At 40.2% G+C, this 26,557-nt stretch overlaps 1 protein-coding gene across 3 annotated transcripts in view; it reads left to right on the top strand.

Annotated features, from left to right (window-relative positions):
• thada (THADA armadillo repeat containing) overlaps nt 1–26,557 on the top strand; it is an 87,416-nt gene that overhangs the window by 2,733 nt on the left and 58,126 nt on the right. For 2 of the 3 annotated variants that reach the window (XM_067529360.1, XM_067529367.1), the window contains exons 8-25: nt 136–329; nt 837–931; nt 3,727–3,950; nt 4,167–4,885; nt 5,549–5,694; nt 6,649–6,804; nt 8,440–8,547; nt 8,681–8,804; nt 9,114–9,259; nt 9,409–9,637; nt 9,718–9,853; nt 9,993–10,129; nt 10,840–10,992; nt 11,597–11,757; nt 19,371–19,480; nt 23,343–23,475; nt 25,937–26,059; nt 26,269–26,391. In XM_067529360.1, coding sequence (XP_067385461.1) covers nt 136–329; nt 837–931; nt 3,727–3,950; nt 4,167–4,885; nt 5,549–5,694; nt 6,649–6,804; nt 8,440–8,547; nt 8,681–8,804; nt 9,114–9,259; nt 9,409–9,637; nt 9,718–9,853; nt 9,993–10,129; nt 10,840–10,992; nt 11,597–11,757; nt 19,371–19,480; nt 23,343–23,475; nt 25,937–26,059; nt 26,269–26,391 — 3,217 coding nt within the window. Of the gene's footprint in view, nt 1–135; nt 330–836; nt 932–3,726; nt 3,951–4,166; nt 4,886–5,548; nt 5,695–6,648; nt 6,805–8,439; nt 8,548–8,680; nt 8,805–9,113; nt 9,260–9,408; nt 9,638–9,717; nt 9,854–9,992; nt 10,130–10,839; nt 10,993–11,596; nt 11,758–19,370; nt 19,481–23,342; nt 23,476–25,936; nt 26,060–26,268; nt 26,392–26,557 lie in introns of those variants that run through there. The other variant, XM_067529379.1, reaches the window with a different exon arrangement.

Genomic DNA, 26,557 nt, shown 5'->3' with positions numbered 1-26,557 from the left:
CACCTAAATATGATACTTACTGTGTCACACTACAGTTCCAGGAGTCGGGTATGATATTAACAGAAGGGAAGCTGGAACGTTATTTAGCGTGTTGCTAATCAATGTGCATCTGCCTCCCCCTGCTGTTCTCTTAAGTGGTCTAGCAGGACGTCATATAGCCCAGGCCCAGCTGATGCAGTCCTGTCTGGCAGTGGTGAAGACTTCCATGTTGGTGGTCCAGAGAACCCAAGAGACCATCAGTGCTGTTCTGCAGACTGAGCAGGATCATAGCAAGCTAGAAGAAGCACTAGGCAACCTTGTGTGCTGCTATATACACATCCTCACTGACGGTAGGAAGCAAGAGTCATAAATGCGCAGCTTTATATGTGCACATGGCTGAATTAGCTGGATTACCGAGTAGTGGGGCTGCGAGGCGACAAACTATACACAAATTAACCACAGAGCTAGAGATAGACCAAACAGAGACACATGGGACAAATAGAAGCACATTATGATCACAGAGAGACAAAAAAAAAATGACCAGAAGAGGCATGAGATGATGAAAAATATCAACCAATGAAGAGACATGGTGACCAAAAATAGGCAAAATATTACCACTAAGGGATGAAAAATGACCAAAAGAGAAATGTCACATACTCACAATGTGTCTATCCATGTGCATGGCAAACATTATTTGACTCATAGTGATGATTGTGTAGGTGTTTCCAATAGTACCAGTAGTACTTATAGTATTATAAGCAGAACGAAGTGCCATGCCTTGCTCTAGCTCAGTTGTTAAAACCTGAGGGTGCGTATTTTCCTCTCACGTCTGTCCCGTTTGTGTTTTCTGTTGTTAGAGGAGTTCATCCAGTCAGTGCAGAGCACAGCCGGCATGGCACTAATTCTGTTGATCAGGTCGGTCATGGGCCGTGGTGATGAAGTTGCTTCTGTGGTGAGTTGAAAATGAAGTATTGGGCACATTGTGGCTACATAACACACTAATATTGACTTATTTTACGGCATGTAATGCACCACAACCAGCTGGATAAAACAGGAGAACAAATGTTTTCTATAGAGAAAAAAAAATTTAACTATTCTAAAACCAAAAGATTCTATGGTCTAGGAATTGATGACAATAACTGACACGTTTTTGACTGACTCACACAGTTATTCTAGATTCAGTATTCTACATCTCAGTCTTCTTTTTCTCTCGGCTGCTCCCTTTCAGGGGTCATCACAGCGAATCATGTGCCTCCATCCAACCCTGTCCTCTGTATCCTCTTCTCTCACACCAACTAACTTCATGTCCTCTCTCACTACATCCATAAATCTCCTCTTTGCTCTTCCTCTAGACCTCCTGCCTGGCAGCACCAACCTCAGCATCCTTCTACCAATATATTCACAGTTTCTCCTCTGAACATGTCCAAACCACCTCAATCTGGCCTTTCTGACTTTATCTCCAAAACATCTAACATGAGCTGTCCCTCTGATGTCCTCATTCCTGATCCTGTCCATCCTCATCACTCCCAAAGAGAACCTCAACATCTTAAGCTCTGCTACCTTCAGCTCTGCCTCCTGTCTTTTCGTCAGTGCCACTGTCTCTAACCCGAACAACATCGCTGGTCTCACCACTGTCTGCACCACTGACCCCAAGTCCTGCACTTTCTTCACCTCTGCTCCCTGTAACCTCACCGTTCCAACTGGGTCCCTCTCATTGACACATGTATTCTGTCTTACTGCGGCTAAGCTTCATTCCTCTGCTTTCCAGAGCAGACCTCCACCTCTATAGATTTTCCTCCACCAGCTCCCTGCTCTTGCTAGAGATCAGTGTCATCTGCAAACATCATAGTCCATGGAGATTCCTGTCTAAGACACAATGCAACTTCCTATGACCCCCTCTGTACTTCTCCATCAGCATCCCCAAATCAAATACTGCATCTGTTGTACTCTTTCTAGGTATGAAACCATATTGCTGCTCACAACTAATCACCTCTGCCCTTAGCCGAGCTTTCACTACTCTTTGCCACAACTCCATTGTCTGGCTTATCAGATTTATTCCTCTGTAGTTGCCACAGCTCTGCCCATCTCCCTTGTTCTTCCTCGGGCATCCTCTCACTCCTCATGATCTTGTTAATCAAACTAGTCAGAAACTCTACCAGAAACCCACCACCATCCTGTGTTGTCTGGCTACGCTCTCCCCTACCAATACTTTTCTGTTTCTGATCTCTTTCTGATTACCTCAACCCAAGAAGTAGTCCAAATCAGTGTTTCTACCTCCACTCTTATACAGTCATTGCCAAAAGTATCTACAACCTTGCAATTCTCTCAGAAAATTGTTCCAATTGCAAATGTTTTGGTATTCACGTGCTTATTGTTTTTGTTTGCACGGGAACACCAGAAAAAAAACAGAAGAAAAGTCAAATCTGATACAATTCCACATTCTCCATTTTAACTGGTTGCAAGTGTGATTACTATATTGCCCACACCTGTTACTTGCCACAGGTGTAAAGGTCTAAATACAAATGACAGCAGCATCGCATGCTTGAAAAGCAATTATTTCTTACAATTTTTGATAAGAGGCCAATCATTTTGTCGAGTCCATTATTGAGTTCTGTGTGAATTTTTATCAAGTTTCACTTTTCTTCTGTTTTTTTTTTGTGTTTTTCCAGTCCAAACAAAAACAATAAGCACGTGAAATACCAAAAAACATTTGCAATTGGAACAAGTTTCTGAGAGAAGGGTTGCATTTTCTGACAGAATTGCAAGGGGGCCGATATTTTGACCACGACTGTACTGTATGTTATTCTATGTTCTTGTTTCTGGAAAAACTATTCAACACAGACATTTCCACTCTCTTTGCAAAATCTACCACCACCTGTCCTTCTGCTTTCCTGTCCTGAAGACCAATTTTGCCCATCACATTCTCGTCACCTCTGTTCCCATCACCCACATGTCCATTAAAATCAGCACCAGTCACCCCTCTCTCTCGGTCTCCCTCTCTCTAAATGCTCTGCATCACTTCATCTAACTCACTCCAGGATTTCTCCTCTTTTAACTTACATCCTGCCTGTGGAGTATAACCACTAACAACATTAAACATCACGCTCTCAATTTCCAGCTTCAGACTCATCAACCTGTCTGATACTGTAGAACATTCCTCACAAACTCCTCTTTCAGGATAACTCCTACTCCCTTTCTCTTCCCGTCCAACCATGGTAAAACATGGGTTGGACAAGGTAAAACAAACTCCTTTACTAACATGGTAAAACAAATTCCTTTTTTAATCAACAGCAGCCCAATTTCAACCGGCACCATATAGGTCAACAGTACCGGTGGTGATAGTTGTTAACCCGGGCTCCATCCGACCCAATATGGAAATCAGATTTGGTGTGGAAGTCATAATTTGCATGTTTAATTTGGCATGTGTTTTACGTCTGATGCCCTTCCTGACACAACCCTCTGCGTTTGTCCAGACTTGGGACACAAGTAGACACTGGCTTGTGCCCCCTTGTGGTTGCATTAGTATTCCACATCTCAGTGTACATCGGTTACAGATTAAGCCTTAACCCTGTTAATTTGAGCACTATTATACACAAGAGATACTTCATTTCTACAGTCTGAAAGCTCTAAATAATCTTAGTTACTTCAAACATCAAAGCAAAACATACTTTGAGAAATAATATTTGAAGTTTAAGTATTTCTTGCCATTTCTTTCCTGTCATGCTGTTTTGTGTTTTTATGTGTTAGGTGTGCAGTTTGCTGCATAGCTCAATGCAGGATTTGGAGTCAGCCCCTCAGTGGTTAAAGCAAAGATGTGAGGGTCTGTGTGCCAGCAGTCGTCTGCCGAGTGTCTCTTTGTATCTGTGTCACGGGGCTCTGGCTATGTTGAGCTGGAAGGGTGCTCTCCCAGGACCACAGTGGGAACAGCTGCTGCTTTTGGTCCCAAATACACTGCTGGATCTGGATGTGAGGTAGATTAACCAGTTGATTCCACTCAGTCCTGACATTTGGTCTTGTTGATCTTTGTTATAGGAAATGTTCTTAAGAATTTCTTTTGTGCTGCCCAGAGCTTGGAAAAGTGACAGTATGATAATGTATATTAGATCTGTGTGTAGGATTAAATGAAATCATTTAAATGTGTTTTATAAGCACAACCAACTGTTCTCTTTTTATCTTTCTCGCTTCAGCATAAAGGAGTCCAGTACAGCCATGGTGGTGGCTCGGGTCTTGACCCTGTGGAGTAGTGCTGCACTAGACTGCATGCAGGGAGGGGCACGGTGTGGCCCTCCTAGGCTCCAGCAGTCCCTCAGAGGGGGCTCCACAATACAGCAACGCCTCCTGGAGCACATATACTCCCATTGGGAACACCCACTAGATGGAGTCCGCCACCAAACACGCTCCCTGTTTCGCAACCTCCTCCTCCTTCACCAACACACTAACCCCTCCACCTCTGACCCATCTACGGACCCGTACATTAACGAGATTACTCAAAGCCTATTGGGAATGGAGTGGCACATGAGGGGAAAGTATGGCTCATTAGGATGCCTGGTGGAGCTGTATGGTGCAGGGCACCTGCTTAACATCCAGCCCCAGCTGCCTTCATATCTTCTGGACTTGATGGGGGATCAATCCCTGGCCCCTTATGCCAGTGACCTGCTGGAGAGACTCTTTGTCAGCCACAAGACACAACTGGAGAGTGAGGCTCGTGCAGCGGGAAAGACGGAGAACTGGATGGACTGTTGGCACTTCACCTGGGTAACCCCTCTGCTACAGGTTCTGTGCCATGCCAGACTAGACCAGACTACATACATCTTGGACTACTTTCTGCCCAAACTACTTCGCTGCAGCCCATCCAGTTTGGCTCAAATGGTGCATGCTTTACAGGACACACCACCCTGCAGCACAGGTAAACCACAAATAGACCGAGATTTGCATGTACAACACATTCCTCATACACTGTCAACAAAATGTTTGGAAACACCTACACACATGCATTTTCAGTATCTAATCTTTTGTTTGTTTTATTTAAGTAACTGGTTGTAAAAGTATTACAAAATACAAAAAATGAAAATGTATTTTACACCTTTTGAGCATAGAATAATGGTTAAAATCAAATGTGCGTATAAAACTTTACTTCCATTATTAAAACTCATTTCAATAACTACCAAAGGTTTGCTGTGCTGGTTGGGTAGTGTTCTTAAACTCTTCAGTCTGGCAACTTTTGTTTAGCCATTTTATTTCTTATGACAGGTCATTCTCCCTATAAAGGAAAAGCCAGATGGAAACTCATCTTTGGTTTACTGGAGATGAAACTTATTTTAAGATGATTTAGCACCTGGGAAGGACATGTCAATTTAAAAGCATTCGCACTTGAATTTCTGGAATAACTGTTCAAATATGGTTTGAAAAATCTACTGCTATTGAATCTGCATTTTTGTTCCTTCTGGCGGTTCTCATGCTATGCCAGCTGCATGTTAATATCTATTATCTTTTTTAACACAGTCACAATGTTTGAAATATGTAGAACCATTCTGTGAACATTGTTTTATATCTTTGGCTGGTCATTCAGGCAGCAGGGGTGCACTGGGAGCCCTGATGACATGTCTGCGGGCAGCCAGGGCCCAAGGTGTTGTTACGTCCTCAGAGGAAGGTCTGTGGGGAGGAATGGTGCCTCTTTCTGTAATCCAGCAGGCCTTGGTGCACAAACATGATCAAGTGAGTTTCTTTCTCGTCTTCGGCTGTGTATTCGTGGTGTTCATCATTACCTTTTCAGAGCTTCACATTGAACTTTTTGGACCACTTGGCCTTTAGGCATCTAGCTGAGATGTTTTACATGCTAAACTTACTTGTTTGAAACTGAAAATGTAGACCTAGTAAAAGATGAATAAAATAAACAGGGTTAACAATAATATATAACATTTACTTTTCCAAATTATTTTTTCCAAAATAAAGAAGAACTGTGGCACAGTTGGTAGAAGGGGGCGCCCACTTATATGAGGGTCATCAAGTGCTTTTGTCTTCAGGCATGAAGTTTTGTATTAAACGTAAAAAATAAGGATTCAGTTTCATATATATCAACTGTTTGTTGATTGAGAAGGAAGAAATATATATTATTTTATAGTGAAGCGTAAATACTAATCACAGGTCAGGAGCTTCTCACAATGAGGCAATATCCTGAGTCTCAGTCAGTTTATTAATTAGGTTATTGGAGATGTTTAAAATAATGTTATTGTAAAAGACTGTTTCTGTTTTTTAAATGGTGAGAAAACGCATTTACTAATTGTTTACTACTCGTTCACCTTAACCATGTCACAGCTGTAGTAGTTCTCTGGTAGTTGAGGCAGCTTCTTTTAGCTGTGGCAGAGTTTGGCCTAAAAGAGGGGAGGGGTTTAAAGACTGTGTCTGTGTTTGTTCACGCACTTTGAAGTTCAGTTCATAACCAGAAATGGTATTGATCAGTGCTAAATGACGAACAAAATGTGAAGCTCCTCCATTAATATTTTTTACACTGTTAAAAACAGATGTTTTGCCACACTCACTTGCCAGGTTTTCATTCATTAATGTTGAATGAATGAGCCTACTTATTATATTATTGTACATTTTCTGTCTTATTTATGCTTTAATATTTACACTATTTGGGTGTGAACTTGTATCTCCCCTGTCGCTTAGGTGAGGATGGACGCTTTGGGCTTGGTGTGTGAGAGCCATCGCAGCACTGAGGTTCTGACTATACAGGAAATGGACCTCATCCGCCATTTCCTGTTACCAAATCTTAACAGCCAATCACCAGGGGTCAGACAACAGACCATCAGCCTTCTGAAGAAGGTCACTTTCTGGTGTCTTTGTTGTTTAAATACATTCCATTTAGTATTGTCTTTGCATGTGAAACAGTTAGCTTGTGTTCTTGTGTTGCCCGGGAGCAGCAGGGTGTACATTCTTGGAATCACTGATACAAAACCCCAATTCAAAAAAAATTGGGAAGATGTGTAAAACGTAAATAAAAACAATGCAATGGTTTGCAAATCCTATCAACCCATATTTTCTATAGAAAAGAACATAAACAACATATCAGATGTTGAAACTGAAGTGAGGAGACCAGTTGTTGGAGATTTAGGAGAGGAATATTGTGCCATTCTTGTCCGATGCAGGATTCCAGGTGCTCAACAGTCCTGGGCTTGTTTTATGATGCGCCTCATGTTTTTTATTGGTAAACGGTCTGGAGTGCAGGCAGGCCAGTTCAGCACCCGGACTCTTCTCATGTAAAGCCATGCTGTTGTGATGGATGCAGTATGTGGTTTAGCCTTGTCTTGCTGAAATATGCAAGGACTTCCCTGAAAGAGACATTGTCTGGATGGGAGCATATGTTTCTCTAAAACCTCTATGTACTTTTCAGCCTTGATGGTGCCTTTCCAGATGTGTAAGCTGCCCACACCATAGGCACTAATGCACCCCGATACCAGCAGAGTTGCAGGCTTTTTTTTAACTGCCTGCTGATTTCAAACTTTTCCTCTTTACTCTGCAGGACACGGCATCCATGTTTTCCAAAAAGAATTTAAAATTTTGATTCATCTGTCCGCAGAACAGTTTTCCAATTTGCCTCCGACCATTTTAAATTAGCTTTGGCCCAGAGAGAACGGCAATGTTTCTGGATTGTGTTTATATTTGGCTTTTTCTTTGCATGATACAGCTTTAACTTACATTTGTGGAGTACATGGTGAATTGTGTTCACAGACAGTGATTTCTGGAAGTGTTCCTGAGCCCATGCAGTGATATCAAGTAGAGAATGATGCCTGTTTTGCAGTGTTGCCTGGCGGCCCAAAGATCATGCTCATCTAGTTTTTTTTTTACCTTCGGCCTTGTTCCTTGCACACATAGATTCCTCCTGATTCTCTTAATCTTTTGATGATATTATATACTGAAGATAGTGGGATCTTCAAAGTCTTTGCAATTTTACATTAAGGAAATTGTTCCAAGTTTTTTTGGTGCAGTTTGTCGCAGATTGGTGATCACACGGCCATCTTTGATAGGCTCTGGCTCTCTGACATCTCCTCTCTCCTTTTTATACCATGTTATACCATATCATGTTACTGACCTGTTGCCAATTAACTTTAACATTTGTTTTTCATTTGTGGCATTTACTTTTCCAGCTATTTGTTTCCCCTCTTCCAACTTTTTTGATATGTGTTGGTGCCTTCAAGTTCAAAATCAGCTAATATTTTCCATGAAATGGTAAAATGTCTCAGTTGGCTGGCATGTTGTTTATGTTCCATTGGCAATAAAATATCGGTTCATGAGTTTTGCACATCATTGCATACTGTTTTTATTAATGTTTCACATCTTCCCAGCTTTTTTGAATTGGGGTTGTAGATTCTAACTTGTGTGGTCCTTTAGCAGGATCTACAGCATTGACAAATCTTTAACTTTTATATTTAATCAACAGTGTAAACTTTCACTTTCCAGTTGCTCTGCAGAGTGAAGGACAGCACTCAGCTGCTACAGAAGAGAGTCAGCCAGGAGAGAGACCAGGTGCAAAGAGAACGAGACCAATGTACACTACACCTGTACAAGGTATACACACATAAACAACACATCAATTCAGAGTTTTCCCCAAAGATGATTGTCACTTTTTTTCCTCTTAATTTTTTCCCAGTGTGCTCATTTTAATTTAAATGAATAAAGAATGTTTTTTGTGTAAATGTAGGATTTCCTGCACTGGCTGTGTGTGAGGCTGCTGGAGGTTTTGGTTCCCGGAGCTTCTTTCTCTAAATGCATCATGTCCCTCCACCTGCTGTGTTTGCTGGGCCAGTTATTTACCTTCAGCACAGGTAAACCTGAGGCTCACAAGATGTGCTTAGAAATGATTAACAAACTTAACAAAACATTAAAGATGTGTAAATGCTCTCCCACTGTTACTATCAGTATAGTTTTATACTGTGGAAAAACACGGCATTTTGAAACTATTTTAAAACTCTAGATTTGATTTCAGTATCAGTTTCCTTATAGCTAAATTATCACCATACCAGCTATAGCACTAAAAAGCACAGAACAATGTTGTGTCCCATTTAATGTGCACAGCAGTTTAGAGTTGAATTCTTGACTTAGTGACACCTTATACGTCGCTGTTTCTTCCTCAGGGCATGATGTGTTTGACCTTGGTGAGGTCGTGACTTCTGCACACGCTCAGAATGTCTTCTACTGTGTTGCCAGCAATTTCTTGGAAGTGAAACAGCTGGCATCAGCATTACTGCGGCAACTCCCTGCATCAGCTGTGGCACTACAGGTTAATCTGAGGCTCCAAGCTCTGTAATTTTTGAGTTTTAGTTTTAGTTGTGTGGTGGCTAAAGATTTCCCCACCTGATTTCTGTGCTATATCCAATTATTTATTTGTTACCTGTTATCATACCGATCCCACTTTGGGCATGTTGTTAGGTGCCAGAGAGGATGCATGCTGTCCTTCAGGCTGCTCTGGACCTCAGTACCAGCACCAAACCATTTGACAGCATTACAGCAGCCCACCTCCTCAACCTGCTGTTGCACCAGCCCGACCTGAGCCAGGCTCTGCTGCACTGTGCCCAGGAGCAGGGCCTTAATTTCCAGCCTCCCTCCCTACCGTTCCAGACTACTGAGTTGCTTGTCCTGGAGCTCAACACTATGGCTGGTGAGACCCCTATGCATAGCCATAACAAAGGTATTGACTGAATGTTAAACGTGTATTGAATTTTTTTTATATGTCCTCAGTGGTTCAGTTCTTGCTGCGTTGCCTGCAGTCAGAGGTGTTGAGGGCTGAGTCGTCTCTCTTACAGGCAGCTGCTTCCCATCCTCTCTATGGTAGAACTCACTGCATCACAGCTGTACTGCAGCATCTAAACACTGAGTGAGAATTCCAACAACATATACACACGTATTTCCATTTGAAACGTTTTATTCTTTATGATCTAAATTGGACACAGTCTATTACTTGTGATGTCCTGTGGTGTGTACTGCATGTGATAAGCTCATGTTCGTGTGTTTAGGAGTTTGAGCCAAACTGAGCAGTGGAGACATCTGGTGTCAGAGCTTATTGCTGTGTGCTACAGAATGTCTGACGTGGTCTCACCTGTAGTTCAGAGCTCCTCCCCAGAAGGACTCATCCCCATGGATAGTGAATCGGGTAATGTCATTGTTATTGCTATTTTACTCTATACTGCTTCCCACTTACACGTGCTGGAATCCTGATCTTCTCCGAACTTTACCTGATAGCGATGTATTAAGAATTCAAATGTCTGAGTTTTTTAGCCCAGAGATTACCTAGACTTATTTTGCAAGTCCCTTTAGTGCAACGACCAGATTATGTGAATGAGCCTGTGCATAGACAAGGGCATGCTGTGCTGTCTCGAATTGATGTAAGGATTTAAAGAGAACAAATGGGCATGTTGACAGCAATTCTATCGAGCGACTGTATTTATTTATTTTTTTATATCTATGGCTTCGATTTGCTGTAAACAAATTAGTTTCATGCAGCATAGTTTTTCTATCACGTTGTCGCTCCTGTACATTCTGGCCAGCCACCACCCTGTCTCTGTTACAGAGTACATGGCCGAAACGACAACTCCGGGCAATGTCCAGACTTAATTTCCCAAACATTGTTTATATTTGAGAGAGGCTTATTATATTTGTAATATGTGACTTAAAGGAGGTCAAAAGTGAACACAGAAGTGATTCAGCATCGCCACAGTGGATCATTTTGTCCACATGTTGATTTGTCACAGTTTTTACGCCGGACCCCCTTCTTGATGCAACCTTTCCCCATCCCGTGTGTGTGTGTGTGTGTGTGTGTGTGTGTGTGTGTGTTTATTTATTTATGTGTTTATGTGTGAACAGAGACTTCAGCAGGTCTGCAGAGGATCCTTCAGGAGATACAGCCTAGGGACACCAATGACTTTTTCACCAGTGCTAGAGAGCTGAACAAGGACAAACCCCATGAAGATGATCACACACATTGCCAGACCACATGCACACCATCACTGAACAAAGGTGGGCTACAAATACCTGTATACCTGCATGTATATATTCTGATTATATTTAATGTAACACAGTTTATGTATGTTAAAATGCAGATGGGTTCAGCGATTTTATTTTTTAAGGATTGCTTCATTTTATATAGTCATACAGTGTTATACAACTACACAGAGTCCATTCTGTATTGCTTTCCCTTTCATTTTATGTTATCATTACTATAACCATAGGGGTAAGTTAGTCACCAGTGCTGATGTCCTGATGGGGGCAGTGTTTGACCTTTGTTTTTTTTCGGTGATATATGTACATGATGCACATTCTGTCATTTCTAGGAAACTTTTAATGATTATCCAAACCACTTTGATTTTACAAGGTTAGGGAATATAAATGGCTTGGTGTAATGTTTGTGTTTAGTATGTGCAAATTATGTGACGTAACAAAAAAGCCGCTGCTATACGTGACTTGAACAGGCATTTTATTGTTTTCAATGAATAAAAAGCTCCATTGTGGTAAATTACATCATAAGACAAATCAGTCCTTGGGTTGAATTTGTGATGTAATTAACTAAAAAGTGAAGTTCCCCATTTCATTTCTGTGGGTGCGTGTGTATGTCCGGCTCCAGGTGGTGAGGGCTACAGAGTGACGGCCCAGATGGTGCTAGTATGTTGCTGGCGGAGCATGAAGGAAGTAGCCATGCTGCTGGGACAGCTATGTCAGAGGCTCCCTCTGCACTACATCAGTGACAACACTAATACACACCCTGGGCTTATCACAGAAGAACAGGTGATAAACATAACACACCTTACCACAACAGAAATCAAGCAGCCGTCACTTTTTTTGTTGTTGTTTCTAACATTAACACTGTGAAACAAACGTGTATTTAATCACAGGCTAATAAAACTAATAGTTGGTAGGTAGTGGGATAAAGTTTAAAATCATCCCTGCAGAAGACGACATGCAATCTCCTCTGTGGATGTGTGTGCACTGGTTTTAGCAGTGTGTATACATACTCACGAGTGCCCCGCTCCTCTGTGTTGTTACAGTCCAACACTGTAGTAGGTGCTGTGGACCAGTCTACAGTCACACACTGGAAGTCTGCTGCATTAAAGCAACAAAATACAAACCAGACTGCTCTGTTTTAAAAACTTAATACTTTCTGTATGTAAATGTCCCACAGTATATGTTCTGGCTTCTGCTTACTCTTTGGCGCTTAAACAAACTGCACACAGCTTTAAAAGTTGAGAGACTGCAGTCCATAGACTTTGCTATTGCAGAATTATGTAGGTTTGTGGAGCATACACAGAGGTTTGTATGGCTTTCTGCTAGAAGTATTCATCAGACCTTAGTCTCTTGAACTGCCTTTTACCTTATTGTCATTGCTGTCCATTTAAAATGTAATGTGCTTTTGCTCTATAGAGAATGTGAAGTTGACGTCATTTCATGTTGAATTTTTTGTTTTCTTGTGTCATGTTGTAAGGATTTTCCTAGTTTTATGTTGGTGATGCTCTGCAATAGTAGGTCAGTAGAGAAGTGCTGCCATCTACAGTACAATACATCAAATTTGATTGATTTAAACACCCTCAACCAAATCAAACAAAATAATAATAACATACATTACTTAAATATAATAGTTTACCCCGATTGCTTAAAGAAAAAACTAAATTCTTTAACATACCAATGCCTTAAGACACCCAATAAATAAATAAAAACTATCTTCCAAAACCTGACTTTTCTTGCCTCACTATTTTCCTTCAACCAAAGTCAATAATTACATTACTATAAGAAATAGGCCCAGCAATTGTCGGATTGATTATGTGGTTGTGTGCAGGCTGGAATCAATGAATGAATGCATTTTTTTTATTTTCATGTCCTACCATGACAGTATTCATGGTATTCATAGCTTTCCCATGGCATTGCATGAAACACAATGTATAGACAGCTTCTGAGTTGACAAAGATTAATGATAATAAATAAAAAGCCCAGTTGGGCTTCCAGTGGGGTGACCCGAGGTGACTTCTATGATAGGCTATATTCAGCAGTGTTTGCATATAGACACAGCTACACACAGAAGTGACTGTGAATGTAAATATCCAATTAAAAGTAAAATGCTTATGGTAACATCATGTTGTTGTTAAGTTGTTGGTCTTTGCAGAGTTGTAGTAACAATTTTAGCAAAGCAGCGCAAACTGTGATGCAGTGTTGCAATGTTTACCACTAAGAACGTTGTCTCTTTATCGTTGCCCACGGATACTAGATATACAATACCCGCCATTTAGCGGTCTTAGCACAATTTTTATACTTTTTTGAAGGCAAAACAAAGATATAACAGCTGAGTTGTGGAAACTGCGGCTAAGAACACAAGCGATCTCAATTCAGTCATGATTGAACAGTCAAAAATATATGTCTGATCCAAATGTAGATATGAATGCTGCCTTCTCTGTTTACACCCACAGACAAATTCACACGATAAACCCAATGTGTATTCTGTGTAACATGGCATTTTGTTTTTGTATATGTGTAAATGTACAGTAGGGAAGAGTGATGTCAATCTATGTCTGTGTGCGTACATGTTTGTGACTCCATGCTGGGCTCTTGAATTAGCATCCGCCCTCGTTAGCGCAGCGCTTTCATTTGAGGCCCGACCCTGCTGGTTTAACGGCCACGATGCCCCTCCCTTTCCACTGCATTCTTTCCAAATCACTTCCACTACCAGCAGGAAAACACTGCGCAAACAACACACACACACACGCACACGTACGAATGAGACAAACTCGCACAGGAATAGTTGTCTGAGTGGTTCAGTATGTGAATGTCCATAATAACAAGGGTACCAGACATAGGATGTGTTTGTCTGTGTAGGGGGTAGAGTGTGTGTGTGTGTGTGTGTGTGTTTGTGTTTGCCTGTTGACTGTGTGTTTACACAAGGGAGAGAGTAGGAAGTGCCATGTACTGTAGTTCTTTGTGCTGAATGTGTGTTCTGTTCTCTTTCTGTGGTACCTCAGTCAAAATGTGTTTATTCATGCAATTATTCCAAGCAATTCACATTTTAGTCCCAGTTAATCTTGAGTAATGCTCTGTGGACATTTGTTTAAAAATTGGCATCAAGGTCCAGTGTTGTGATCCAATTATTGGTCCAAATGTAAATTTTCATAAATTAATTTGGGTAAATATTGTCTAAATGAATTGCTGGGTAACACTGAGAGGTCCCTAAAACATTTTAAATTTGACTTTCTGATGTGATTATTTTGGAGTTCCACATTTAACATAATATTTAATCATAAAACCAAATGATCTATTCAGCTTCAGCATGTGTTTACTACAACATAGATTTTATAGATCAAGTTTTTCATCTCCTATGTGGACATAGTGAATAGTAGAATATCAGCTTGTTTAAAACAGTCAGGTTTGTGGCAATGTTCATTATTTAAATTGAATACAGTGATGTCACACAATGTCTTGACAAGATAATTGACGGGAATATCATGGATATCATGTTGTCCCCTGTGGTAAATACGACTTTGGGTTTGATTACGTAACTGATGCTGAAACAAACTCATGCAGAGGACCATGTGGACAAGAGGAAAATCTGAACTCCTGTCCTCTTTCTTTTTCTTCTTTACTTGTCATCACTGTGTGTGCATTGGCTAAAGTGTGTGTGTGTGTGTGTGTGTGTGTGTTAGCATTAACAGTCAGTGGTGTGATTTCAATAGTGTTTGGGAATTTGGGTTTGGCCTAGTCTGTGCGGACAAAGTAATTCTGCCCTACCACAGTGATGACGTGTGTGTGTGTGTGTGTGTGTGTGTGTGTGTTTGTGTGTGTGTGTGTGTTTGTCTGCGTGTGAGTGACAAAAACCCATCTCTTTCCAAAACGTGTGCGAACACCTTCTGTGGTCCTCAACCAGAATCCTGTGTTACAGCCTTGTTGGCCTGGCAACTATGAAGATGTTTTTGTCACTAGGTGACACTATGGCAACAGCAGCAGTAATAGAGAGGCATGAATCTACTCGTTTCTTTCATCACTTAATTTTCTGTTGATAATTTCTTTGAGGTCTTTTTCAGCAAAAACTGTGTTTGTTTGTTTGTTTTTGTTTTTTTTTCAGAGGACACTGTTAATTATTGGTTGTACTATAATGGAAAAATGAGGAAGGATAACTTTGACACATGCACTGTACGTGTGTGACTGGCCACCGAAGTAGTTGGTCAGCTTACGATTGACAGCTGTGGTGTTTATTTGGCATAGCTTAGCCTAAATTGTTTGGACATGATACAGACCATTTATTTGGCCACACACACACACACACACACACACACACACACACACACACACACACACACACACACACACACTGCTACAGTATTAACACTATGGATGCTTTTCCAGCATCACTCTATCTTAGCTCTCTAGTGCACAATTTTTACTATATGCCTTTTTATTTGAGTTTCTGAATTATAAATATTTATGCCCCCAAAATATTTCTCTTAATGGGTTTTCTAAGTGTAATGAAGAATTCTCTTTTATAGCACTACTTTTTCTCAAAAGCCTGCCAGAGATGATACACAGTGATGATAAATACTCGTCCCTAAATCTTATCGTACGGCTTATTTCAATCTAAACTATTCATACTGTGTATTATAAAAAGATTAGTCAGCAGAAAAATTAGGGTTTTATTTTGGAAATGGCTGAAAATGGCTTTGTAAAACCAGAAATTAGTGCACTATGTAACGAATAAAACGAAAAAATAAAACCTTGGCATCTATTCGCACCTCTTAAGGTGCTGAAAGGCAAATGCCTCTAGATACCCCATTTAGTTTTTCATGGAGGCTTTGTCAGTTTGTCTTCTTAATTTGTTTCTAAAGATTCAACACGGATGTGGATAAACTAAAAAGTTACCACCTTTTATTTCACTGGTTAAAAAGCTTGCCTAACTTACTGATGGTTAAATTACATTTCCACAACAAATATCTAAATGTAAAATTACAAATAGCACTAGAAAAGGCAATTTTCTCGAAATTGCTTGGGAGAGGTGTTAAGCTGCAGGAGAGACGGCGATCGCTCAGAAGCTGCTGAGATAAGTTAGCAGGTTTACACGTTTAAAGCTGCAAACATGGAGGCAAACGGGCAAAATGTTGAACAGATGCAAAAGAGGAGGAGAGATAAATATGGACAAAAGAAAGAAACTAGACGACAAAAAGAAGGACAGAAAGCAAACAAAGTTAGCAGAAACTTTTACTGTAGCGTGTGTGTCTCCACTGTGTATCATGAGGGAGAAAATCTGTAGGGTAGAGTGTTTGGACACTGAGGCTGATCACATGAAGCTGATTCAGCTGTGACCGTTACCATAACAACAACTGCTGCCAGTCTGAGTCACTCACACTTGCTAAGAAAAGGCTGTAAACTGGTCAGACTTTGCATTGCAAAATGTGTAAAGTATAAACGCTATTGAACAAATTTTAAAAGTGTGAGCGGCCGAAGGCTTTACTGAACATGGTGATATACGCTATTTGAAGATACTGAAATATTGAAATGAAGTTTCTACTCCAAAGTTTGGCAATACAGGAAGCTAATCAAAAGTTGAAGGGAAGTTTCAAGTGTCTCTCATTTATTTTCTATGAAAAGAAAAAGTGTTAAAAAGTGAAAGTATAAAAGTGACTAAAGAGAAAAGTAATAGCACACGTCTCCTAAAAGTGTTTCTCCGACAAACTGTCTAGAAGGAGATAGCAAACGAATATGGCGAAATAATAATAATAATAATAATAAAAACAAAGAATAACGTAAGTGTGTAAGCGGTGAGACTGATGCTAACTAAAATCTGTGAGAAACTAACTGGAACAGATTACATAACCATTAGTTTGCTTTGAAGTGATCTAAAAAATCAAAATTATTACCAGAGCATCACAATTCCCCCCGTAAGCAGCAGCTTACAACATCATCAGAGTGCTGTCTAACTCTGGGATGTCAGGGGAAAAGTTGTCTCTTTGGGTCACTGTCACAGCTTCAGCATATGTAATTACACTTGGGAAATGTCTTGGAAGTTTTTTTTTCTGGGAAATGGGCATGTTTGCAAACAGGATGTTGACATCTAAATAAAGCCCCCTCCCCCGCCCTGTGCAGGAAGCTTGCTTGGCCATTTTAGCAAGTTACGCAGACATGAATCTTTGCAAGAGACGCTTTAAATAGGTGAAGCCACCGGCCCAGCTCAGCCCAACTCAGCACCGCAGCGGTCTGGCCCCTGGCAGCCATGGGGCCAGCTAGCAGTGACTGTCGCTACCATTTTTACCCTTGTGAGGTCTGGCCTGTCCTGGGAGCCCACTCTGGCCACCAGTGTGATAAGTCATTGGGCTTGGTAGCGTCGTGGTTTACTCAGTCCATACTTTGGTGTTTTAGTTAGTCCACTTTAGGTCTGCAGGTTCAGTTAAGTTTATTGACCAGTCATGTGGTGTAAAATGGGCTGTCTAAGCCTTACATTTTTGTTATATTCAATCTTTTAGCAACATTCCCCTCTTCACCATTTTTATTAACTTATTTAATCAGTTTCAGTAGTGTTTCGGTTGCTGTAAACTAATCTTGATGCATCATTGTTGTTATTTTGTTGTTCAGTGATGTCTGGGTTCATTGCTGGAGGTTATGGTGACTGGCGTACTCCTGGTTCATCTGTGGGTCTGCTTCTGTGTTAGTTTTGATGTTGTGTCTAACCCTACATCCCCTATGGGGCCACTGGTTTTTTTTTCTGCTAAAAGAGGGGTTTTTTTTTTTGCCTCCAGGCCTTACCACCCCTCCCTTTGCCCTACATGCCACCCCTGACTAAGTCGAGGCCAGGCCCGTCTCTGTGGTGGCGGTGATACCACAGCCGTAATGACAGGGCACTGGAACTCTGCGTCCGCCTCGCCCTGCTGCCTCACCTGCAACACACTCAACAGTTTACACACTGTGTATAGTTAGAATAATGTTACTAACACTGTTACTAACTGGATGGTTTTACTGACAGTGGCCATTATGTGGATGTCTCAGCAACCTTATTTGAACACACTTGTCACGCTACTGACATGCCGCTCTCACGCTTGACATGCTTGCTGCTCATTGGCTAAAAGTTAAGTGGTGTCTCTGAAACTAGATTGCAGCCAGTGTCAACAACAGCTTCACTTTGGTAGGATTAGCTACATCCTTCTACTATAAGTTAGAATGTTTACAAGAAAATGAACCACTTTCTGTTTGAATAAAAAGTTGGTTCGAATTAAAAGTTTGGTTTGTTGTTGTGTTCCTGCGCTTCATTGGCCTTGAGTAAAATTATGTCATTATGGGGTGGAGTTGCGTAATTGTTTTGGCATTGTATTCAGTTTATTGCATGTATTTATATTTAATTGCTTGACGTTACAAAGTGATTTCGATTTTATCGCAAAATACACAGTGGTTTAATATAGAAGCTGTTTTTCATTGTGCTACTGGAAGAATTCTCATTTAAAGTGTTGCTCATGACTTTTGAGCCATGAGTCATTTTCATCCTCACAGTTGAATTTAACGTTTCTTGTGTGTGTCTGTGTCTGTGTGTGTGTGTGTGTGTGTGTGTGTATCTATATATCTATCTATATCTTATCCTCACAGTTGAATATTTCTCTCTCTCTCTCTCTGTATATCTATCTATCTATCTATCTATCTATATCTATCTATATCTATCTATATATCTACTTATCTGATAGATAGATATAGATATATAGATAGATATATCTATATATCTATCTATAATGTAAAATTAAGTAACATTTGCGCAAATGCTACTTCATATAAGTTTTTTTTTTTACACTCCTTGACCGTTTTTATTACTTCGAAGTTGAAGATGAAGATACGTTTGTATTAGCTGAATGTGCTTTACATATTATCTTGGTAGAAAAATAATTTAGGGGATGCCAGCTTTTTTACTCATATGTACAAAAGTTGCTGTGTTGTATATTGTTCATATCAAGGTGTAAATACCCTCAAATAAGAGATTACATTGTGAACTTATTCAAATATCCATCTTTTAACCAAATGTCTTCAGTGTACAGCAAAAACAATTGCCTTAGCCAGTGCCATTCCTATACTATGGAGCGACTGTATAATAAACATGTCCGTACAGGAAAATGTACATCTTTTTTTTTCCCTCTGATGTTTTTTATGTTGAAAGATGCAATGTTCAGCCAGTCTAGAGTGATGTGCTTGTGACTGCCTTCACCATTCAAAATTACAGGTCATGTGCAGCCTTGTGTGTCACAAATGCACATGAATCTTTTGACTGCAGTTACGTCATTCGAACCCCGTGTAACAGGTCACATCATTTTCTTCCTGCAAGCATAATACACGCAGAAGCACCCAGAAAGCAGTGCTCTTCATTTGTTGACTCCTCATTTGTCTGTCTGTTACAGGTGGAGGGGGTAGGCCTGTACTTCCGTCAGCAGCTCCTACAGTCCCGTCATCGTGGCGCCTTTGAACTGGCTTATGTGGGCTTTGTACGCCTCACCGACATGCTCTCCAGGTGTGTGTATGTGCGTGCGTGTGCGTTTGCATGCAGGTGGGTTGGTCAGTGGGGGTTACTTTGAGGGCTAAGGGCTGATGGGTATACTGCTTAATAGCTGTGGGCATTGGTTTCCATCATGACGCCAAGTGTCAGCATGCCTTGTAATTAACAAGAAGCAAGTTCAAATATCAAATTAAATATATTGTAATCACATTGAGAATGAATAATTGAAATTATTCATCATCTGGTGCCCTCATGTCAGCCAAAGCATGAGTCAACTCACAGTACAATGTATCAGATTATGTTAAGGACATAACATTTATTGGAGAGAGATGACAACATATATACCCCAGCATTTATAACTCTGATTTCTGCAATCAGGTTATGTGTTTTTTTTTTTTCAAATATGAAGCTAGAGTAGTTACGAACTTTAATGCTACTAGACTTACTGGGGTTCTGTTGCCACATACTTTGAAAGGCACTGTTAAAATGGCTGCAGTCTCCACGACTCCACAATCCCCGTCACCTTTTTTATACGGAGAAATAATCCCTTTATTATCCTTCTCCGGGGAATCAAAAAAAAATAAAAAATTGTTAAATTCGGAAGGACTTAAAAGTATTTCTCACTCTCTTGTACCTCCCAGTTTTCCTCAATGGTGGGTTGTGAAGATGTCTTAAGGTCTGTGGCAGGTGATGAACCACAAAACCGCTTCAGCAGTGTGGACTTTGAACCACCCAGAGCTGAGCAGTTAAAAACAAAACTCACTTGTTTTTGTTCTTGTACAGAACTCGGTGTCTGTGAGTTGTGTAATGAAGGCAACATTCTAGTGGTCATGTGTAGGAGTAGAATGAGTGTGTTTTCTGCTCATGGCTTGTGTAGATGGGAGTGTGTTTTGAGCATGGTAAGCACAGTGTGTGGATGGTATGCAGGGCCGTGTGCAGGGTTATAGAGTGTTGATTGCGGGGTTCTTAACCACAGCCTTTTGATGCTCTGCACTGGGATCTGGCTCGTTTGTGTTCCTCTGTGTTTGGACTGTCTCATGTGTCTCTTTCTTTCTGCTTATTGTTCCCTGGTTTATCTTTTCCATCAGTCTATCCGTCGATCTTCACTTTCTCTTTTATCAGTAATTTTCTTACTTCACTCTGTTACATAGTTAAACCATTTAATCCATGAGTTTTTCCTCATTATTTGACCCTTGGATCAATTTATTTTACCAAGTATGTAAACAGTGACACAATTTTCATAATTATATATTTCTTAGCAGTGAATTTCAAATTTTGTCAAGTGCATGAATCAAAACCTTTTAATACAGACCCCCTATTTTAGTAGCTCAGACATATTTGGAAAATTAGCTGCTCAGCTGTTCCATATCCAGGATTGTGTTATTCCCTCATTCATTTACGTTTAAGCAGATAAAAGATCTGGGGGTTGATTTCCAATAGGGCAATATCTGCATTTTAGGTTTGCTTCCTTTGTTATAAATTTTCCATATAAGCCCAATGAGCTGTCACTGTGAGTACCGGGCCCTCATTTAGCAGAAAAAACCCAACTCTTTAGACTTAGTCAAACAAAATTTTGTTCTAAACCATTTACATTCCTAAAAAAAGAATGTAGCTGGTACTTAGACAGGGCACGAAAACCACATAAAACAACTTTGGTGGATAATGGAAGAAGTCGTAAAGTCCTTTACAACAATTAGTTACATCAGGAATACGCTCCATGATCAACTTGTACTAGAGAAATAGGAAGAGAAGAGTGTGAAGGGAAGGAACTGGTAATGATGTGGGCACATAGCCTCATCTGTGAAGCATGGTGGAAGTATCCTTCAACTTACGACTGATGTGACTGCTTACAAAATCATCAGGATATAATCTGAAGTGGTTACAGTTATATTGTCTGCTCAGATTCAGCGAAATGCTTCAGAACTCATGGATAGCGCTTAATAGTTCAGATACAAAATGGCCTGGAGGGAAAGCAACCGCGACTTTTCTAAGACAAAGAAACCGTAACCTGATCTGAAAATATCTGATCTGAATCTTACTTTCGGAAAGCAAACTGCCCAAAAACAAGCAGAATTCATGGTTAGAAACTGTCAGTCCAGCCATGATTTAGAATGCAGCGCTTACATTTTGTGCAAAGGAGTTCAAATTGTCAGTGCCCCAGATTTACTTCAGACCTAGACCTAGTACAAAATTTAATTTTAACACTTTCTTCATTTAGCACACAACTACAGATGTCTCAATCCTCAAACTCTGATTATTTCTAGCTTCTCGGACTCAGGCTTTCAGACCCCACAAAACAAGGGGATGTGAGAGGATGTGTGAGTCCTTGCTCTGTCAAGTGTGTGTGGTGGAGAACACTAGAGTTTGTTTAACTGCACAGGGCCCTTGCTGTGTCCTCCACATTGAATTGTTTTAATTCAGACTCTCTGCTCCACTGGCTCTTGTTAAATAGCTGCTTCTTAAAAAACAGGGCAGAGCGGCGTCTTGTGGCTTCGTGTTTGCCAAACCTGCTTCAGATCATATTCTTAGCATTTGTTTTAAAACAGTCAAGAGTACCAGATGTCACAGGGAACAGTAAATGTGTCAGAAAGTTTAAAGCAGCAACTTCCTTTGTAATGTCGAGCCCATCCTGAATAGTTTTATGTAAAACTGTGGATCAGCATTTAATAAGAGTTTGTCTTGAGAAAAGCTATATGATACATTTGTGGTTGTTGGATATGACTCTACTGGAATCATATCTGTGCAGTGGCTGAGGTGATTGATGTAGTATTTTTTTTTTTTTGTTTTTGCTCAAAGCCCAAAAACTATCTCTGCAACCACTATAAACCACTTCAGAGTATTTGAAAGCTAATCAAATACATTGCATTGTGGTTCGTAATTCATCTGACATTTTCTGAACTTTTTTTAGGGCACATGTTTTATAGAAACTGTCTGAGATCCATCTGGTGGTCAAACTGGATTTGAATAAATACTAATAAAATTGGATATAAGTCATGCAACAGCTTGAAGTATGACTTTCCATTTTGAAAACAAGTTATTGAACATTGCAACTAAAAACATTAGCGTGTATAGAACATTAAAAGTTTGACAGAATGAATTATAGTGCCCAAAATATTACTTAAAATAATAAAGCTTGTGTGTGTATATACACGTTTAAAATATGATTAAAAATAATAATAATAATATGTAACCCAATGATTAAAAATTTTCAAACTTAGCATTTTACATTATGTATGTGATGTGTTTGATGTAAGTCTGTGCAGTCATTTGTACGAAAAACAACAAAGACCATTTATTTCTGTCCACCTACCCTTTGTTACCTGTTGTTACTAGAAGTTGGTGGTGATACAGTGTAGTCATTTTCCGGGTGGAAACTTATGCGAACACTGTGGAAAGCAAAAAATGTAGCAGTCTAAAGTAAGATGCATAAACGGCACTCAGGTTTCTATTAACAAACGCTTAAAGACAGTGACCACATACATGATAGTCCCTGAAATTGATATGAGGTCTATCTTGTCAAGGGCCTGAAGAGCATTCGGCTGAACAAAACTTTTAATTAGAAACTGCAAAATTTGACCTAAAACTATTTGTTTTATGCACAAAATACATTTTGTAATGTGCAATTATGTGTATCGCACATAGTTCACTTACCCTTTAAGAAAGTAACAATACAAAGTGTCTCTTCAGCAGCTCTGGTGCATTAAGTTACTGTACAGTGTGTAGGGGACGTTTGCAGTAAAGTTGTTGTTTGTGGAGAAAATAACAAGGTTACACAGGCTTAATGGACATTTGTCGCCAATTCCTGAGGGGTCTATATAATGTATACAAATGTAAAAGCCCAAAGGAATAATAATTCTTCTGCTATTATGTGTGGAAGGAGTGGAAGTCCGGCCCTGCAGCAGCTACCGACCCGCTGGTTGACTGAGGTTCTAGAGGAGATCAAATCCAGTGATCCATCATCCAAGCTCTGTGCCACACGACGCAGTGCTGGAATCCCCTTCTACATCCAGGTGTGTAAACTTGATGTTTCAAGATTTTAATGTAAGTTTCAGCCGAAGATATTTGGAATAAGTGCTTGTAAAGTTTCAGTCTTAATGCCAGACTCACGCTGTTGATTTTAAGCTTTGGTAAGTGGTTATGGATTCAATCCCTAATCTTTCAGAGCAAAGAGGATACAAACCCAGTAAGTCTAAATGTTGATAAGGTTTAAGAGGTTTAGTTCTAAAGATGTTCATTGTGTGTGTTTGTGTGTCTGTGTCTATATGTGTGTGTGTGCATGACCACACACATTTTTAGTTCCTGTTTACATATAAAAGTGGTGTTATTAGAAGTTGTAGCCCCCAAGCTGCTAGAACTCTGAGTTTCTTAATACTGTTTCTTAATGTGTTTGTTTTCTCCTCACTGACACATTCAGATAAATACATGCGTATACACTCACGCTGTCCTTTGCGTGACCCCTCTTAGTAGTCACCAGTCCCACACACCTCTAACAATGTGTTGTAATCTCTTGGTTAACCTACCTTAACACTTGACTGACTCATTCTATTATTCTGCCAGCTCGCGCCTCCTCACTGCTTCTGATTCCTCATATTAAAAGTAGACGTGATTAAAAGTGAAATGTTAAATGTTGTATCATAACAATTATTTTGGAGTGTGATTCTTTTTCTGGTAGATATGGGTAAGAGGTGCACTGCTGACATCTGTTCACATGTGTCTTATGCATTAGCTGTCAAATGAAGGTCATATCTCTTTGAAATAGCTGGATTCGGCCAGATTTTATGCTTGATAGTGGTTTTATAGGTAGTTCTACATTTCAAACCTACTAACTCTGACTTTCTGGATCAGACAGTAAAACCTGATTATTTATACCATTAAACACCATGGGAGCATCTCTGTTCTCTGGCTAAAGTGACCTTTGCAAATAAAAGACGTGACAGCTAAAGTTAGAGATACAGCAAAGTGAAAGAAGAGAAGAGGAGTAGCCAGGCAGAGCAGCGTGAAATAGAAAGCCAAGATGGATGACTTGAAGTTGAAAAATGGTGGAGAGAAAGATAAGATAACGGAGAAGAGGTAGAGCCCAACAAAGTGCAGGATGTCTGAGGAGAAGCAGAGGTCGACACCTTGCCAGAGTTTGAGCTACATTCCTTCTCACAGAAAGACAGTCAGATCCGGGACTGCAGGCTCCCTGCGCTCAACTCATGCTGGTCTGCACCGACCTGCGGACTGACTTCACAGGAACCGCGCTCACCCCCCTTTTCCTCTTAACCTTCCTCCATCCCTACCCCCAAAAGTATATTGGAGCCAGTCTGTGCCCCCCTCCTCCATCCTCCATCCTCCATCCTCCATCTCTCCATCCCTCCCAGACCTAAATCTTAACAGTAACCCAGGCCAGACACACAGCTGGCTCACATCAGCTCCCACAGTAAGATAACTCCTTTCTCACACAGCAGCCAAGTGCTGTCACCTCCTTGCTCCCACATTCTCGACTCCCACTCTTGGCTCATACACTGATGTCATCCAGTGAAGCCATCTGTATAGATAACCTTATGTAATGACTGTTTGAATAAAATGTTTTTTTTCCATTGTGTTGGGCAAGATTAAGTCTAGAACCAGTTCAAAGAGGTTTACTGCTAAAATTGTAGAACCAAGAAATATGAATTACTTTAATTATTAACTAAAATAGTAATAATTGTTACCTGTACATGCAGTAGCAAGCCATCAGATGTAATTATAATTCTTATAATTAGAATTATAATTAATAATAATTTGCCCTTATTTTACATACATTAGAATTGCTTGTTTAGAATAGAAATGTGGGACTATATGACAGAAACTTTTTATCTTAGATCTTAAATTTAGCTGGGACGGGTATACAACTTTTTTTATATTTTGGTATTACACAAGCAAATTCTTATTAAGTTCATCTTATCTTATCTTATTTATCCCAACTTATGGCAGGTTGGTATTCAGAAAATCCTAAATACTCAGTCCAACAGCAGTTATTAACTTTTTATTAATTAGTTATTCATTTCTTGGAAAGTGTATAATGAGCAGCAAAAGCAAAATATAAAAATAAATAAATTGTGTCGCATAGCGAGCTGAATTATATTTGGTTTTGTGAAAAAACTAAGATCATTAGTCAGTTTCAAGACAAAGAGGAGAGCCAGAAGGTGGATGTAGATGCTAAGTTAACTGCAGGATGTTGGCCCAGCACAGCCTGGATCTACTAACAACTTTTGCTGACATTTCATTGGTTGTGTAAAAGCAATAAAAGAGCAGCCCTAGGCTATGTATTAAACAAGCTAACACTATGTGGTAGAAACGTTAAGGTTAGAACAGCTTACTGCTCAGGAGAGTTTATTAAGATTTTGAGAAGTTAAGAAGCTTGTGTAATAGTTGTTTTGTATCACTTAGAATCTCCAAGTAAGCAGGTTGCATCTCTGTGCATTGTTGATTTTCCCACGTCCACAGGCTCTGCTGTCCTCTGAGCCAAAGTCATCCAGTTGCAGTTTGCTGAAGATGACCATGAGAGAACTGATCGCTCTGGCCATCCCATCTGCTGAAAGAACCACTGACAGCTCCACCGTCCCTCAGGTGTGATCGTGCATCATCTAGCAATTCTAGATCTAGTCACTGGCACTGGGACAGCTGTTCTGAACTGACAGAAACCGCATCACACATAGCCTTTGAGTCACTATTGCTTTTCGCCCTGACACAACCCCGAGGATAAAACATTGTCTTTGGTGTCACATTCATAATGTGTTTCTGCTTGAATGGTTCGATATCTGTTTACCTTGCTACAGGTCCATGCTCTGAACATCCTCCGGGCTCTGTACAGGGACACACGTCTGGGGGAAAACATCATTCCCTTTGTCTCAGATGGAATGCAGGCTGCTGTACTCGGCTTTACCTCCCCTGTCTGGGCAGTGAGTTTCAACTTCCATCTTTTTTATAAATATATATATCTGTGTGTGTGCGTGTTAAGGCTTTATAATATTTGTACAGTCCATTACATCACTTCATTGTATAACAATACAAATTAACAACAAACTGTAGCCTTAAACCTAAAGTTGAATCAACACTTCTACAAGA

This window comes from Channa argus, chromosome 1, assembly GCF_033026475.1.
Source record: "Channa argus isolate prfri chromosome 1, Channa argus male v1.0, whole genome shotgun sequence".
Lineage (NCBI taxonomy): Eukaryota > Metazoa > Chordata > Actinopteri > Anabantiformes > Channidae > Channa > Channa argus.
This window is presented reverse-complemented; position numbering and strand designations above follow the sequence as displayed.